At 36.5% G+C, this 16,449-nt stretch overlaps 2 protein-coding genes across 4 annotated transcripts in view; one reads left to right on the plus strand and one right to left on the minus strand.

The window, feature by feature from the left end:
- STUM (stum, mechanosensory transduction mediator homolog) overlaps nt 1–16,449 on the plus strand; it is a 287,384-nt gene that overhangs the window by 124,076 nt on the left and 146,859 nt on the right. The window lies entirely within an intron of this gene.
- Nucleotides 1–16,449, minus strand: part of LIN9 (lin-9 DREAM MuvB core complex component) — a 38,657-nt gene that overhangs the window by 4,043 nt on the left and 18,165 nt on the right. For all 3 annotated transcript variants that reach the window (XM_068185951.1, XM_068185953.1, XM_068185952.1), the window contains 6 exons: nt 14,928–15,053; nt 9,953–10,110; nt 8,918–9,051; nt 7,876–7,995; nt 7,598–7,699; nt 2,741–2,821 (listed from right to left, as the gene is read on the minus strand). In XM_068185951.1, the coding sequence (XP_068042052.1) occupies nt 2,741–2,821; nt 7,598–7,699; nt 7,876–7,995; nt 8,918–9,051; nt 9,953–10,110; nt 14,928–15,053 (721 nt within the window). The remainder of the gene's footprint in view (nt 1–2,740; nt 2,822–7,597; nt 7,700–7,875; nt 7,996–8,917; nt 9,052–9,952; nt 10,111–14,927; nt 15,054–16,449) is intronic.

Genomic DNA, 16,449 nt, shown 5'->3' on the forward strand with positions numbered 1-16,449 from the left:
TATACTCTTTTCAGAATACAGCTTGACATTGTTTGGGTGATATTTATGAAACTGAAACAAAACATACATTATATTATAGAATTTCCTCTCTAAATTGCCTCTTGCAAGAGAAGCTAGATGTAGTTCCAGCAATAGGGCTGATTTTGCTTGTACCTCCTACAAGCAAAACTTTTAGCTATAGATTTCACACACAAGATAAAGAAAACTGCAAAGCCAAGAGTCTCCATCAGGATAATTGTGATCAGAAACTCAAAAGGTTTCAGTTATGAGTTCAGTTCAAATTTCCCCATTAAACCTAATCACTGAGATGATCTCCAGGGAATTACAAATTTGAATACCAACTTAACAGGGCTTTAAACTAACACCACAATTTCAGAATTCACTGGAAAGTGGCATAAATTTGGCATACCTTCTGCAGCTGTGGAACATAAAAAATCAAATCTTTTAGACCTTCTCCAGTGACCAGTTCCCTTAGAGCAAACTGAACTGCTCCAGCTTAGCTGTGAAAACTGCAGACAATTATGAATTCCCTGTTGGAGAGGAAAGGCTAAAGGCATTCTATGCTAGTGATAACAAAAGAAATATTTCTCAGCAGCAGCGTAACTATTTCTGACCTGGGCACAACCCAAGACCTGGAAACACTGATGAACAGCTAAACTGACAAAAGATGGATGGCTTTCAGTGGAGGGAAGCAGGTAACACCTCTGTCACCAAGGATCTAGATGCTTCTCTGAGACAACCAGCATTACCTTTACCTTGTTTTTATTGCAGGTCCTTTCAATTTATACTTGTTTATCCAAATGTTTACTGTTTTATGTACACAGTAATTTGTTTATAGCTCGCAACCCACGCTAGTACAGTGATGTCAAGAAAAATGAGACAAAAAATGTACAGTTGTATACATTAATAGCTCCTCTGAAGGCATCCCTGGACTTGTGTCAATTTATTATTATTGCCAGATAGGAATGGCCTACATTCAGTGCCATTTCTGATTTTGGTCAGTTCCATTTATTTCTATATTGAATCAGTCATTAAACAGAAGTCTTCATAAAAGGATTACTTTAAACCAAACAGCAGTGGTACTCTAACAATTATCAAATGACAAATGTATGAATTATTACCAAAGTCTGACAATTAAGGTACACCTGAATGAACTCAAAAGATTCAATTTTTTTCATGTTCAGGTATGTTATTGATGTTGAAGTGAACTGGAGTCAGAAAAAGATTCTTGTTCAAAGAAAATACATTTTAAAGGAGAAGCAACTCATACTCAGTGGTACAAACACAGATGGGATTGCCAAGGGACAAAGAGGATTAGAAGACGGGCTAAGAATATGGCCCAATAGGAAGGTATCACATCTTCTATTTTTATTTATCAGGACAGCCTTGAGTGGTAATGGGGGTTGCTTTATGATTGCTGGTTTTCAAAGGAAATAGAGCAGGGAAGAATGTCAGAGTATCTCAAAGTCCTTAGCTGGGTTACAATTGGGTTAAAATGTATCAAATTTAGCATCTATTTCTAGATTTCCCTCCCAGTTGCTTTTTTGCTCTTTCAATTCCATTGAATAAGGAGACCGACCAAGAAAAATAAGAATATCGGTAATTTATGACTTAATAGCTGAGCTAACATTCAGGTTCTTGCTAGATGAAGGATACTGTCATTCCTATGGACCTCCTTATCTACACAAAAGTACAAATACCTCAGAAAAAAAATAATTTAAAAAGAGTTGGTAATTTTTCATTATCAGAGCTGCAGGTTGCAATGACATGCTTTAATCTTCCTTCTCTTTGCATCTAGTTTAGTTAGTAACACACAAAATACAGGAAAAATAATGTAGTAACTGAAATGATAACAAGGTTTTGAAGATGAACACCATGGCACAGTAGAAGAAAATTAGACACACAGAGATGGGGCAGTAGGAAGCAGAGTAACAGAATGCACACAGGCACATGATCATTGAAGGCACAAAGAGAAATTTCACCACAATAAATCACATCTTTGAACAAAAGACATATTTTCAATTCAAATATTTCACATGAAAAAAACCCCAACTGTTTTGTTTCAATAAATAAACAAATTGCTTTCCCTTCTTCTTCTCCATAAACCTTTAGCCTTCTGTACACTGCAGAGACAACAGCCTGGATGGATGCTGGCAGAAGGCTGAGACTGAGAGTTTTCTCAAGTTAATTTATAGCCATGGGTGGTAGAAGAGCCACTCTTATAATTTTAATTTACTGACTGCTGATTAGATAAACTTAGCAAGAAAAACTATTCTGCTGCTGCTGCTAATTATGCTGTAGCTGCTGTGGTACTGTAGCTTTAAATGCCAGTCAAGGGCACTCAGAGCTTTCCAGAAAAATCTCTGAAATGAGTAATTGCTTTAACCAGAAAGCTGAGATAATAAGTATCTACCATCTGCAGAACAGTTTTAGCATGAATGTCTTACCATATAAACTTGTACTCCAAATTCTCAAGGTACATAGTATTTCCTTACTTTATGTGTTAACTGACATGTGCTATTCTGATGTTAACATTAATCAGTTTCCAAAGCACAGTGCTTTCAAAGGAGAATCATATATGAACTGACCTCTCTGACTTGTCTTTAAAAATAATGGACATTTCATGTCATAGAAAGCAACAAAATACAGATTTTATTTAGACTACACTCCTAATTAAATTTATTTGCATTAGCTGTTAAAGCATATCCTGTTTTAATAACCAAAAAGAAAACATTCTCACCAGCTTTTCTGCTTCCGTGTTCATCTCTCTCAATTGTTTGATGTGTTCCTTCTTGATCATAAGGATTTTCGATAACCTCGTCTAAAACAAAAGAACTATTTTTAGAAAGACTAGGTCCTTAAGCAGTTTTGAAACGCCATAGAAATTCAAGATAGAAAAACCATACCCATTTCTTTCATAATTTTAAATGTATTTTTCAGTTGTTTATCAAGTTAATAAGCAAAAATAAAAATTAATTAAAATTAAATGATGGAATTTCCAGAGATTTTTAAAGCAATTCCAAGTGCCCTAAATTGATGAGTGCTAAAATCTATCAGCTGAAATTCCCCAGAGGAAGACTAACATGATTTATGGCCAGCTAGAGGCTGAAGAACCTTTTAAGAACCTTTTTTTTATTTAATAGGCTGAAGGAGAGTGAAGGTTGTTATGGTCATGATACTACAATTAGTATCACTCACCTTACTACACTTTTTTCCCCACAACAGTTCTCAGCTGTGCCCTCCACCAGGCACCAGCCCTTTGTGCAAACTCCTGCAGTTAACCCTGGCATAGAGATTGGATCTATTTTATAGAGAACAACTCTGAGCTTTCCATTTCCCTCTTTTGTAATAGCCTGTGGCGCCTGCCCTGGGGATCTAGCAGGATGTAGTAGAAATCACTGGGAGCACCTTCAACACACTCATCACTCCCATAACTATTCATACTCTAGGGCCCTGAGAGAAATCCTAGCTTCACTACGACCAGCAACACTTTTATTACTGGAGTAAACAGAGCAAAAATTTCAGGTTTTATAAGTTCCAGAGGGGTTAACTACATCCTAGCAGTGAAATACATGACTGGGAGAAATAGGAACTCCTAGTTCAACACACATCTGATTTATATATAATCCCTTTTGTGATTTTCAAGTCCAGTCATAATGCAGCCAGGTTGCTTGCCCCTACAAATTGTAATTGTAATTAGAAAATTGTTCCAGGATCTCTTTCAGCTAATGAGGAATAGTCTGGGAATTTCCATGCTAAATGTATTCTTTTTCACTTCATAGCAATTTGTTCAGAATTGCCAAACAGCCAAAGCTGGTTTTCAGCTAAATATAGTGTTCCCTCCTTGTATTTATCCATGCTTATTCAGAGACAATAAAAGCATCTCTTCTCCACTGTTCTTCCACCAGACTAAGCACAACCTAAGCCTTTTCAGACTCCACTCCCTTAAAGGGCTCTTCATCTCTTGAACTTTTGTGGCCCTTTCTGTATCTTCTTCCACTCACTGCCATCTTTCCTGTGTGTGAGCTCAGGAAGCCTGTAACAGTATTCTGAATGACACACCAGGAAACTAAACCTGTAAAATGGCATCAGTATTTCTCTCTTTCTACTCCAAATATTTTGCCAGATGCATCTTATGAATGGATGGTGAGCCATGGCCAGAGGCACAGAGGCAATGCTGCATGGGTTATCAGCCTCCCAAGTCCAGCTGCTCATTTCTGTCCTTGTGCTGTCTCCCAATGACAGCACTTGCATTTTTGCTCTTTGTATTTTGCATGAAGAACTCAATCACAGAAGAGATAATGACAAAAACAAACAAACAAAAATAAACAAATTCAGAAGAGGCAAGAAAGAAAAGGTTTAAAATTATGTGAGCCGGATTGCCTCTCTGATCTAGTTTCTAACACACCACACAAGTGTTCGTGTTGCCAATAAAACACCTGTGAGGAAGAAAAGCACTGTACACCATCTGCCACTGCTGCCAAAAAGTTCCTTGTCGAGCTCTGCTGTCATCACCATCCAGCAATTGCCTAACACATTCTTCTCCTTCATGAAGTTGATGAGTCCCCAAATTAATCCAGAATATATAACACGTTCCCCGAATTTGCAAGGCATTTGATTCTTAATTTCAACTTTGACGTGCAGACATATGTGAGGATGCACAGCGCCAGTTCTCCATTGGATGAGCCTGGATTTTCTATTATATTCATCCTACTCCAAGATATATTCCAGTGACCAGGATAATCTGATTCTGAGGATTTTTCACTGAATCTATCATGTCCATCAACTTTCTTCAGGGGTACATTTTATTACATAGACCTCCATTTTCATCTGCCAGTGAATGCTGTAATTCAGTCTAGCCCTCTTTGTGTTGAGAAATTCTTGCCTAACAACTCTATTTTCACCATAACTCATCCTGTTTACTGTTGCAATTTATAGTTCTCAGTAAACTGGAAACAAGTTTTTAGTACAATGCTTTTCCACATTAAAAGTAATGAAGGGACAACCCAACCAGAATGTTTAGACTTTCACTTCTGATTTCATTTGTTAGTCAAAAAATATGAGCATTTCAAAATGCAGCGTGTGATCACTTACTATGCAATATTTTCAAAATTTTCATAAGGAGAAATCAGCCAAAATCGAGTACCTATTTTCAGATTTTTCTGATTTATTTATTTATTTATTTATTTATTTTCCTCCTGCATTTAAGTTGGGAAGATCCCTCCTTTCCCCTGGTGTGACAGGCAGACACCAGGTCACTGCGGTGCCCGTGCTGCATCACCACACTCCCTCTACCGGGCATGCAGCAACCCTGCCAACATCTGCTTTGTCCTGCAGCGCTGCCTTCCAACTGAATTCTTTACCCCAAAACACAAGGAGGGAGGAAGGAAAATTAAAAAAGCTGTAGCTGAATACTTGGAAAAACATCCTCCAAATTTAAATACTGGCTAGAATGCACAAATGCAATGTATTGCTTTTGAACTGCCATATAGCATATGAAATATTTAAGGACACACATAATGAATTAAGCATGAAAGACTTGAAAAAAATTATTACTCATTTATTGCTGACTTTATTCTTAATATCATGCTAATTTTTGAGCCAGTCTTCTAATGCATCAGTCCACAGTCTCAGATGTCAGAATGTAAGGTGTAGTAATAAATATAAAGATTTAGAAAAACTAAGACAGTGTAGAACAATGATTAAAATAGTTGCTACAAGTCCCAGTGTTTGCTTACAACTTCAAGTTATAGGAAAAGAGAATATCCCTAACATTTGTCATTGTATGCATGTGATTTTGGGTTCACTTCCTCTTCTTCCAAATTAATTTCAGATAAGGGAAATAAGGTTGAAACCTTAATCAAGGTATGCTCTGTATTTTCTGTTTTGTCCAAAATTCTTCCCATAAAATTGTTTTTTGTTGTCTAGTTTTTGAGAAAGTTTTCTTGGAATCAAACTGTTTTTGACCATTTACTTCCTGAATCAATATTAAATGAGAAAAAGGGATTTGACTTTTTTTAAGTACCCATCTATCAGAAAGGCTAAAAAAACATTCTGAGCAGCAATCCTTAACATAAAAATACATCTGGACTGGTGAATACATCACAATCATTAATCAGCATTCACCAGTCTCATGTATTGCACAACACCAAATTTCAGTACCTCCTCAAACTTCTAATTAAAAAAATGATTCTTAAAAGTTATGCTTTAAGTCTGTCACTAAATGTTTAAGCCCCGTGATTCTTTGTCGTTGCTCAAATAGACAAACACCAAAAATCTGTGGATTGATTTTGTTCAAAGTATTTTGAAAATCTTCAAGCAAAAATACATATTAATGTGGTATCTTCGTAAAATGCCACCATTTGCAATACAAGCAAGAGGCCTATACTTGTAAAACTCAGATTTCCTTATATTGAGTAGTAATACACAACCACATGTGACTGACAAATCACACATTTTCATGTTTAAAATGCAGAAACAATAGCATACACAGATAAACTTGATGTACTAAGTAGATGTAAAGCTCAATACACCTCAGTTACAAGTCTCACTGATGACACTCTGTGACTCAAACGAGACAGCTGCAGATACAGTTTAGCTGCATAAAACTGTATCTTTTGTATATTTCAATTTTATCATAATTAATCTTATAGTAACTACATCTATTTTAAATTTTCTTAGCTAAGCTAGATGCCATGCCACCTTTTTCAAAATTAGCTTCATACAAGTTTCCTCTAAAAAATCTGAATAGATGATACTCTCAAACAAAATTCATTACGTTGAATGGCCCAAATGCTAGTGTGTCATGTGAGCTACTGACACAAATTTCTTCTTATGACCAATTACACAGCCTTTAAAATCTGAGAGGCATTTTATTTCTCAGTTCTTAATATTTTAAACATAAATCATTTCAATCTCCTTTGGCATGTTCAAAACTGCTTTCCTTGTTAAAGACTTCAATCACTGATCTTAAGCTAAGCCAACATGAGCAATTACCTTCCTCCATCATCCTGGAACATGCTTCAATGTCTTTTAATATTCAGTGAACCTCAGCTTCCTAACATTACTTGTCTGTTCTCTTCTGAACTGGTACACAAAAACCACTGAGGAATTATTTCACAAAGGTGAAGACAAAAAAGTATTTTTTGTTTAGTGTTATCTATAAAATGAATGTTTGCTTGCAAGGAAATGAGTGCTGCTTTACTTCTCCAAGAGGGTAGAACATTATATAACATAAAATATATATGATAATGCATATAGGCAAATGTTCTTTGCACAATGCAAGTATATTTCAAATACATAAAGAAGTCTTAAAGTCTGCATGTAGAAATAACACTTTTTTAAAGATAAAATGGTAGAGTTGGGAAAATAAGACACTTTTGAGGACCTCTCTGGCCTGAAAAGCAGCATATTTCAAAAGTTATAAACAAGTGAGAAAATGAAGAAGGAGGGATAAAAAACAAATATGAACATCTCTTCGAAAGTTAATTTGGCTATAATCATATCTGTCATAAATTAACAGAAGGCCATTGAGCTGCAGAAGAATTGGCAGAATAAACAATAAACAACAAAATTAGGACCTGCAGTTAATACTTACCACTTGAATGAGGAATTCTACTGGAAAGCCTCCTAGTGTCTCACTATCTGTGCCTGAAATTTTGTTTTTCCATGAAGATTGTCCTAATAAAGGATCACTGTCCTATAAAGGATAAAATATCTAAATGAATAGCTTCTTTTTAGAGGGTTTTGGTAAGATTTTAATCATGCTAAATAAATAACATCAGAAAATTAATCTCAAAAACTTTTTAAGGTAACAGCTTCAACAGGTATCAAAAATACTTCAGTGATTAACACGACTCGAACACAGTAACTCACTGTGATTGGAGACTGGAGTGAAGGAGTGTATGGCAATCGGGGAGGAGTCATGAAGAAGCGCGAGGGCCGCTGTTTCTGTCCAAAGGCAGCGATTGGCATGGTTTCATGAGGCTCATTACTCTGCCAGACAGGGAAAGGGAAGGCAAGGACATACTTCAGTGTCTCATTAATTTTTACCCTTTTGGAACACGTAATTGGTTTCTGGGATCTGGACTAGCTGTGCCTATCCACACTCCAGCCCAACAGCAGGAAAAGATTAACATTTTGGTTTTGGTCTAGGAGTTTTCAAAGTGTTCTGGCATCATATCCAATAAAACCGGCATGAACATTTCCAAAAATGCTATTGGCAGACAAATCACAACAGTTCAGCAGAGACTCCAAACTCCGATCATGACAGAAACTACAAGAATTACGTAAATCCAGCACCACACAGGATACAAAAGAAAGTGAGGTGCCCCAGAAATCTTGCAGTCCAGGCTGGACTGTCTGGCAGGAACAAAGCCTAGGAGCTGAGAGATAATCTCCAATTGTTTGACCAAAACAACATCCTCCCAGGTAGCTTAATTAGCACAAGAAATTTCAAAATCAAGTTGAGTCAAGTCATAAAACTTGTTTGCAACTCCCACAGGCCTTTCCTGACTTTGGCTAGTCACAAAAGGGTTAGGGTTTTCTTGAACATTTTCTGCAAATCCTCGCAGGATCCCATTGCAGAATTCTCTTTGGGATCTTACACTACTCATTGAATTTCTTCATATTGAACTCAGGCTACTGTAACAGCTTACAACAGTTGGCCTAGTAAATTATTCCACCCTGAGCCATTATGCTTTAATCATAGAGGGTTATCCTGTTCTGTGAAACCATAAACAGTAAAATTTTATTATCCTGGAATTTCCCATGCATCTGTTATGCTTGTTTCTACTTTATGACAATACCACCTGGGTGTAACATTTTTTCTTGTTTTTCATTGAAGCATGTCATTGTGGATTTTTTAAATTGCATTTTCTTATTATAGCTACTTTTAGAATGTGTCATTAATACTTACAAGAACTTCATAATCTGGGACTGTGTGTGTTCCAAGACCTGCCCTATCAAAAGTCACTCTGTAGGTAGCATTAAGAGTGTCTACAGCATCTATTTGTCCAGTGAACAGACCATCATGGACACCTCGCAAGCGGGCTGAAAAAAAAACCAGGAGAACCAAGAAACCAAACATTACAATGCTATGATATAAATAACAAAAATAGATTTATTACATCTTTTGCAAGTAATTCCTTATATGTATACTTGAAGGCCATATATTAAATGAAAAGAAGAAAATAGCAAACCCAGAAAAAAAGTAAGTAATAGAAACAGTACCAAATTTTTTACAAAAGTTAAGGTCTAGGAAGTCTAGGAGAGTGAGGAGAGGCAGTGTAGTGCACATCTGCTCTTCAGCAAGATCTAAGGGTAGCGGTGTTCAACACAAAAAATGCAATGAACAGCAGTGGCTTGAAAGGAGATGCTAAAGTGAAAAGCACCTGGACTGAAATCAGACTGGAGGAAGGAATTCAAATTCTCATAAAACTAGGCAAAACCTGTGGAATGTTTTCCCTAATATTCCTTCCTCTGTTATGTGTAAGGTTTTTTAGTAAGGCAATGTCATGTTTAGCATACATGTCAAACTACAATACAATATCAATTGTATATCTGTTTCAAAACAGGTAGTTTTCTATTTATGGAAAAATAAAGTTCAAGTTGTATATTAGGTCAGATTTTAAACTCAGACAACACTCAGTATTTTGAAATTAAGCATCTCCCTCTCTCCAAAATGCATTAGATATACTAGACATGTAAAAAACCCTACAATTTGAACAGCAGAAATAATAAGTTATACTAAGTTTGAACCTCAAAACCTTATCACTGTTTTAAAAATACCACCTAATCTTCACAAGCACCTTCTCAATGAACCAACAAAAAAACAATGCAATTTTTGATGTTTTACATTTATTGTAATTATGTGCACTAAATGGATTATGACTTACTAAAATCTTTGCAAAATACACTTGGATGCTTATTTTGTTTGTTTTTAAGAAATTACCTGTAACTTTTGTTCCTATTACAAGTGGTAATGGAATTTCTTCTGGAAGATCTTTGAACTGTGAAAGATCTGCAACTTTCCGCTGCTGCAAAAGTCTGATTTTCTGTCGCTTCTGTTTTAATGCTGACCTCTCTTCCTCAAAGAATGCGGAGGAACACCTGCAATATCATTAGATAAAATATATATTACACTTAAATAAATCACTCAAAACATTTACGTGTGAAGGCACATCAAATAAATAGGCACAGTTTAAAAAACCAGTGCAAGAAAATGAAAAAGCTTACTCCTCAGAATCCTCACCCTTAAAATAAGAGACTCTTTTAAAATAATACTCAGGAATGGTAGCTGTTGCATTAGTATATCTAAAGAGTACAACTTTGTAGGCTTTTCTCTGCTCATAAGGATCCTCTAAGGTCACAACAAAGGTAAAGCTGGCCCCTGTCTGCTCTGGATGCCAGTTCAATGCACATGAGGAAGGCATCCTGTGAGCGCCCTGGCTGCCAGCACTTACTGATACACAGGAGATCCCTTTCATGTGTGCTTATTAGCTCAATTAAACTAACTGAGTATGAAAGGGCACCAGACTCAGCACATAAAAGGGCACTTCTCTGTCTCATCTCCTTGCACGTATGCAGAGCACAGCTCAGCCCCAAAATCTCTGTTACGCAGATGAACTGCTGTGAGACTGAGCATAGTAAAAGTTTATTTGATCTTGGGCTTCTGTGTAAAATCAGATCATCTGTAGTAGTCCTCTTCCCCATTTTGGGGGGTAGAGTTGTTCTTAAAATGCAGTCTAAAAGATGGAAGGCTCACTCCCAAACGCTTACTTTTTATTAATTTTCATTTCTAACCTACTGCATAGGCAAGATTCATGAGGGAGATAAGCATAAAGACATTAAGGACTCAATCATATCTTTCATTCTTTAGTAAAAAGAGTTTCTTCATTCTTGTGGCAATGAAAGAAGTAATTTTAAAGAAGTGCACTAATGTTATTTTAAGTCTGCCTGATTGCAGAAAGTTATTTATCAAATAATTTGCCACCTTTGTCAATTGCTTTAGTGCAGTCAAATGCAGATTAAGCATCTTCTGTGGAACTCATACACTTATATATTAATTACTGATCAATAAGAAGTTTTATTTTATCAAGCTATTTTAGAAGACATTGTCAACTCTGCTGATGGTTCCCTCTACTACACTACAAATTATTTTCTGATATAAATCCCTTCAAGATGTTCCTCAGTCATCTCCAACTTAATACTACTAAGAAGTCCTTTTTCCAAGTCTGCTTCTACTACTCTCCTATTACATGCTGAAACAAACATTCTTAGGTTTTCTTCTGTGTACCCCTCACTGGGAGAGTTCCACAAAGCCCTTTCACTTTTCTCCACGATTTCTCTCCCTGGCATTGTGTACAAGAAGACTGTAAGCACTAAGTTGCCAGGATGCTGAGACCAATGTATTTTACACTGACCAGCAGTTTCACACTCTATATGAACACATGAGTTGCCTTTTATCATATACATGTTTTCTAAGTTATTGGGGCATAGGCCACCTGTTTTCTCCCAGAGTTAACACAATGAGATCCCAGTACTAAGCAAGACATGGGAGAAAAACCATAAGCAAGAATGAACTGAAGCTCTGAGGTACTTTTGTCAGGTAATGCAGAAATGCACTGCACTGAAGTTCCCATATAAGGCTTTCCAACCACTACCAGCACAAAAATCACCACTTTGTATAGTCTAGTTTTAGTATAGCCTAGAAATTCTGTTGTAGATTGAGGCTGTAAGTGTGCGTCCCACTCACCAGTTTACCACTGAAGAGCAGAGTGTGTTTACCTGGAATTATGTACTGTTCCAGTGGTCCTCTTAGGAAATTAAAATATCTGGAAAGGGATGTGGCAGACATAGAGAGGGATAGTGGTTGGGAAACTTATGAAGAGCTTGCTTGGATATTCTTATTTATTAATGCTATTGACTTCATATTTACTACTGGGGAGGAATAAGTGTGAAATAATGCTTGCAGTGGGCTGTGAATATCAAGTTGCAAAATGCAGGTCAGAGCTTTTCAAGTCCAGTGAGGAGAAGAATGGCTAACCACAGTGAGACAACAAAATAGGCCAAAAAAAAAAAGGAAAAAAGAAAAAAATAATATACACTTTGTATTAATCCTTCTAATCATGTCCAGGGTCTTGCACTAGGAACAGCAAGTATCACCTGATGTTTTTTGACTTATGGTCTTAGAAACAGAAATTCAAATGCTGATACACTAATCACTGACCTTGGAAGGTCCCTACAACAGCAACTACTGTTTTACTGATAGCTTGGATGGTCTCAGAAAGTCTCTTTCCCAAATGCTGTAACTATGGATGTAGAAAGGATTTGCAATATATTTCTGGCTTCTGTTAAAGAAAACCTCCACCCCAGCATTCCCCAAATGCATTTAATAAAGGTTATCCCATCTTCATGCCATCCTGTGAAAAAGTGAAGATTAAAACTACAGTACAGATCAAAACTGCAAACTCATTAGTTTTCTGTAGAGACTTCTTAAGAGGTTGAACATTCTTCTCAGTTTTTACCTTGTTTATGAGAATTTGAACTAACAGAGGCATCACCACCATCATGTAGTGGCAGGACAAGCAGGTCTAAGCTTAATTCATATCCACTGCTGTTTCACAAGCCAAATTAAGTTTACACAGAGTACACAAAACTAACTATTACCTCTTCCTTTTCCTGGAGCATATCTTTCCCCACAGTCTACAGGAATCTTACAAGCTTTGCAGGCTCTCATGAAGAATATTGCTGTGCCAATCAAACACACTGTTGATGTGTGATAGGACATTTAAGGTAGCAGCAGACATAAGAAAATACTACAATATATTTAAACAACAACAAAAAAAGATGACAACCATGTGCATAACTATCACAGAGACACTATTATCCTCTGCCATCAACACTGTGGGTGCAAAATATCCTAATTATTTATTTTTAGTCCCTCATGGGGAGTTATCAGTGTTGACATGGTATATAGCTTACCTCCATATGATGAGGACAGACAGAAGAAATTTCTAACAAAATGGTAAAATAAAAAAAAATCTTTGCTCTAGAGATAGATGAAAATTGCCTTGAAAAAGCATTTAACTGTTTTAGAATAATTCAAAGTCTTTAAACCTAATGCCAAAGACCACTCATGACATCTTGAAAGGGACTACCAGTAATTTAAAAAATAATATTAGTAAAGAAATAAAAAGTAAACAGGAATGCTTATTTTATGTAGCTATAAAGCAGTAACTCAAAGTTTGCATTAACAAACAATCAGACTCTTTATGCTGTCAAATACTTCGACTTCAGAATTTAGATAAAGCAATTCCCTGCCTATTAAACCTTTGGTTCTTTTAGCACAAGTCTCTATTTTTTAAAAAATAACTCCATGATAGCTGAACAAAATTCCCTCAAATCTAACCCAAAACTACTCTCCCTATGGCTTAAAAAAATCAAAGCAAAAAACCAATCCAAAGAAGCCCTGAAAAACAAAAGGAAGTTTGCAGCCCACCAGGTTGGATGGGTTTTTGCAATCTGATGTAGACAAGGTTCCTGCTCAGGGCATCCCCTGCAACCAGATGATCTTTAAGTTCGCTTCCAACCCAAACCATTCTAAGACTCTGAAGTTTGGTCCACCAGATTGCTAAATGAGGCAAGCTGATCTTTTAGAGAGGTAACCACTTTTGGCAAAAGTCAAAAGAGAAATTGATGACCCAACCTCCTAAGACACCATTTCTCTCCCAGTATGAAGCGTGACAACAAAGGAAAAGCTATCTAAGTTAAGCTAAAATTACATGAACATCTTTCCAAGAGGAGCTATTTTCAAGCTGGCTCTGCTGCCTTCCCTTGACTGACAATTTTTACTTATGTTGTTTGCAGCTACAGAAGATGAAATAGTCTCCATCATGCAAAATATAACCTGAATCAGTGATCTATGAAGAAATAGATTCAGTGCTTTAGTGTTTGCATTTATGGAAATAAAAGGCTGATTAATTTATGAAACACTACTTATACAATTACAGGGTGGTCAAGTTTGGAAGGACCTCTGAAGGTTATCTCCTCCAACCTCTCCAGCAGAATCACCTCCAGGAGGCTTCCCAGGACCATGTCCAGAGGGCCTTTGAGTACATCTTAGGATGGAGATTCTACCCCCTCATTTGTGCCTTCTCCCTCTTTTCCTCTTTTCCATTTCCAGATAATGCTGGAAAAAAAACTGGCCCTATCTTCTTTATACCTTCCCTTCAAATATTTATGATCAAAAATGAGATCCTCCCTTAGCCTTCTCTAGGCTAAATTGTGTAGGTTTTGTGAAAAGGTTGAGCTTAATTGGAGGGTTTAAGAATTAAAAATTCTAAAATAGAAAAAAAAATCTAAAATAGAAAAAAATAGAAAAAAAAACTATGTCCTTCATTAAATTCTAGCTTCTACAATGAACAATGCTTTATGGGTGACTTTATCTTTTCTCTGTCTTGATAGCCAATCTAAGAAAAGTTAAGGATATATAAAATGGTTTAAAAATAATAATAAAATAAATGAGGTGAAAATGTACACTTGTTTTCCCCAAGAAGAGCTGGTTATAGACAGAAGAAAAAACCTTTCTGAAAAATTGGCCAGTTCTCCCAGGCCAGGAAGCACTGCAGTATAAAAGATACAATAACAACTTCAACACATCAGTTAAAGCTTGGACACTCAGTTATCTGGAGTGGGAAGAGAACATTTCAAGCATAGGCTCATGAAAACTACATGGACATATGCATTTAAGGAATAGGCATGTGAAGGGAGAGAGGTGCTCAGAGAACACCTCAATACAATGAGTTTTACTGCTCTTAAGATATTGTTTTGTTTACTATTTGAATGCAACATTTTTATAGGAATAATTTCAGTAACATCAAAATTACATGTAAGTAATAGCTGAAAGAAAAGAAAGAAAAAATTACCTCCGTGGTTTTCCCATTAATCGCCTGATTTTCCCCCATTCTACTCTTGTCAATTTTCTGGTTTTCAAAGTTGGAAAGGATTCTTTCAGGCATATACAGAAATCATTATCTCCTTCAAATAGTGGCCTGTTGAAACATAATTATAGTCCTGTGTTAACCACACTAAGTAAACTTTTGTCACAAGAGTCCAAAAAACATCCATCATCAGAAACACATTAAAAAAATTAATATAAATTAGTCACATGAACAAGACACTTTTATTCAAAGAACAACTTTAATTCAGCCAAAAACAAAATCAGAAAATTTCCAGGACTATTGTTCTTTGACTCTTACTACCACTGACATTTAAAAATGCTCCTTTCCCTAGTTTCTACAGAGAAATACACATAATTCATCCTGCTCTATAATGGATAAAAGGGCACCAAATGAAACTTCAGCAACGTCAGCTCAGTGTCACGAGGATACTGCAACACAGTGAAGGAAACCAGTGAGTGAAATATTGAGATTAAAGGAAAGGACAACATGGTACTGAGAAACAGACAGACAGTACCTTTTTTCATCAATTCATTCAACTGTAACTCAGAATCTCAACAGAACTTTCCAAAATACAGGAAATTGAACCAACTCATCATTCTCTACAGCTGTACAGGTGAGACTTCTATTGTAGCATCCCATGACTCCATGGTGAAGCACAGGATCAGTATGAGAGAAGTGACAGTTCAGAGAACAGACCTGCACAACTCAAATTTCTCTCTGATGCTATGACCCATCTCTATCTCTGTTTTATGACTGCCTTTTTCTTTGTAGTACCACATCCTTCTTAGGCCAAGGAGACAAGGGAGCAGCAAGAGGCATGCCCATCTAATAGAAGGTTAATCATAAAAGACTATGTGCAACTGAAATAGATCCCTCCTGGCGAGAACAAAAGGATAACTGCATCCTAGAGAAAGCTGCTTTTCTCCACTCTTTGCAGGGCACTGGGGTTCAGAGAGGAACATACCCCAGCACAGAACAAAGAGGACTTTGGAAGCAACACTACTTTCAGCTGAGTGTCTGGGGTGGCAGGAGAGAGGAAAGGTGCACAGATATAAGGAAACTCAGGCAAGAATAGAAGAGAATAGTTTTGCAGTAGGAGGATCTGCAGCTGCAGCATGAAGTGGAAAGGAAAACAAAAAGAATGAGCAATGAGGCTCAGGAAACAGACACAGAAGAGTATACAACAGTATCATTTTGTCCATATTTACTATTGCTAACATAAGGTATCTATATAAAGAATAACTAGCCTGGTATTATTTTTTTTGGTTTTGTCTTTTTTTGTTTTGTTTTTTTTTTTTTTTGAGAAAGATAATCTGTATTTGATTGTTCTTACTAACTCTTGTCCTTAAGCAGGCAAACTCTAAACACACAGCATCCACAAGATTGGAAGCTCTGGAAAATGGTGGAAGCAAGTTACCAGGTGCATCTGCTTCTGAGGGCCAGTGATCACTGTAATAGTAAGTAGCACTTCAGAAGTCTCTGGATG

This window comes from Anomalospiza imberbis, chromosome 3 (genome assembly GCF_031753505.1).
Source record: "Anomalospiza imberbis isolate Cuckoo-Finch-1a 21T00152 chromosome 3, ASM3175350v1, whole genome shotgun sequence".
Classification (NCBI taxonomy): domain Eukaryota; kingdom Metazoa; phylum Chordata; class Aves; order Passeriformes; family Viduidae; genus Anomalospiza; species Anomalospiza imberbis.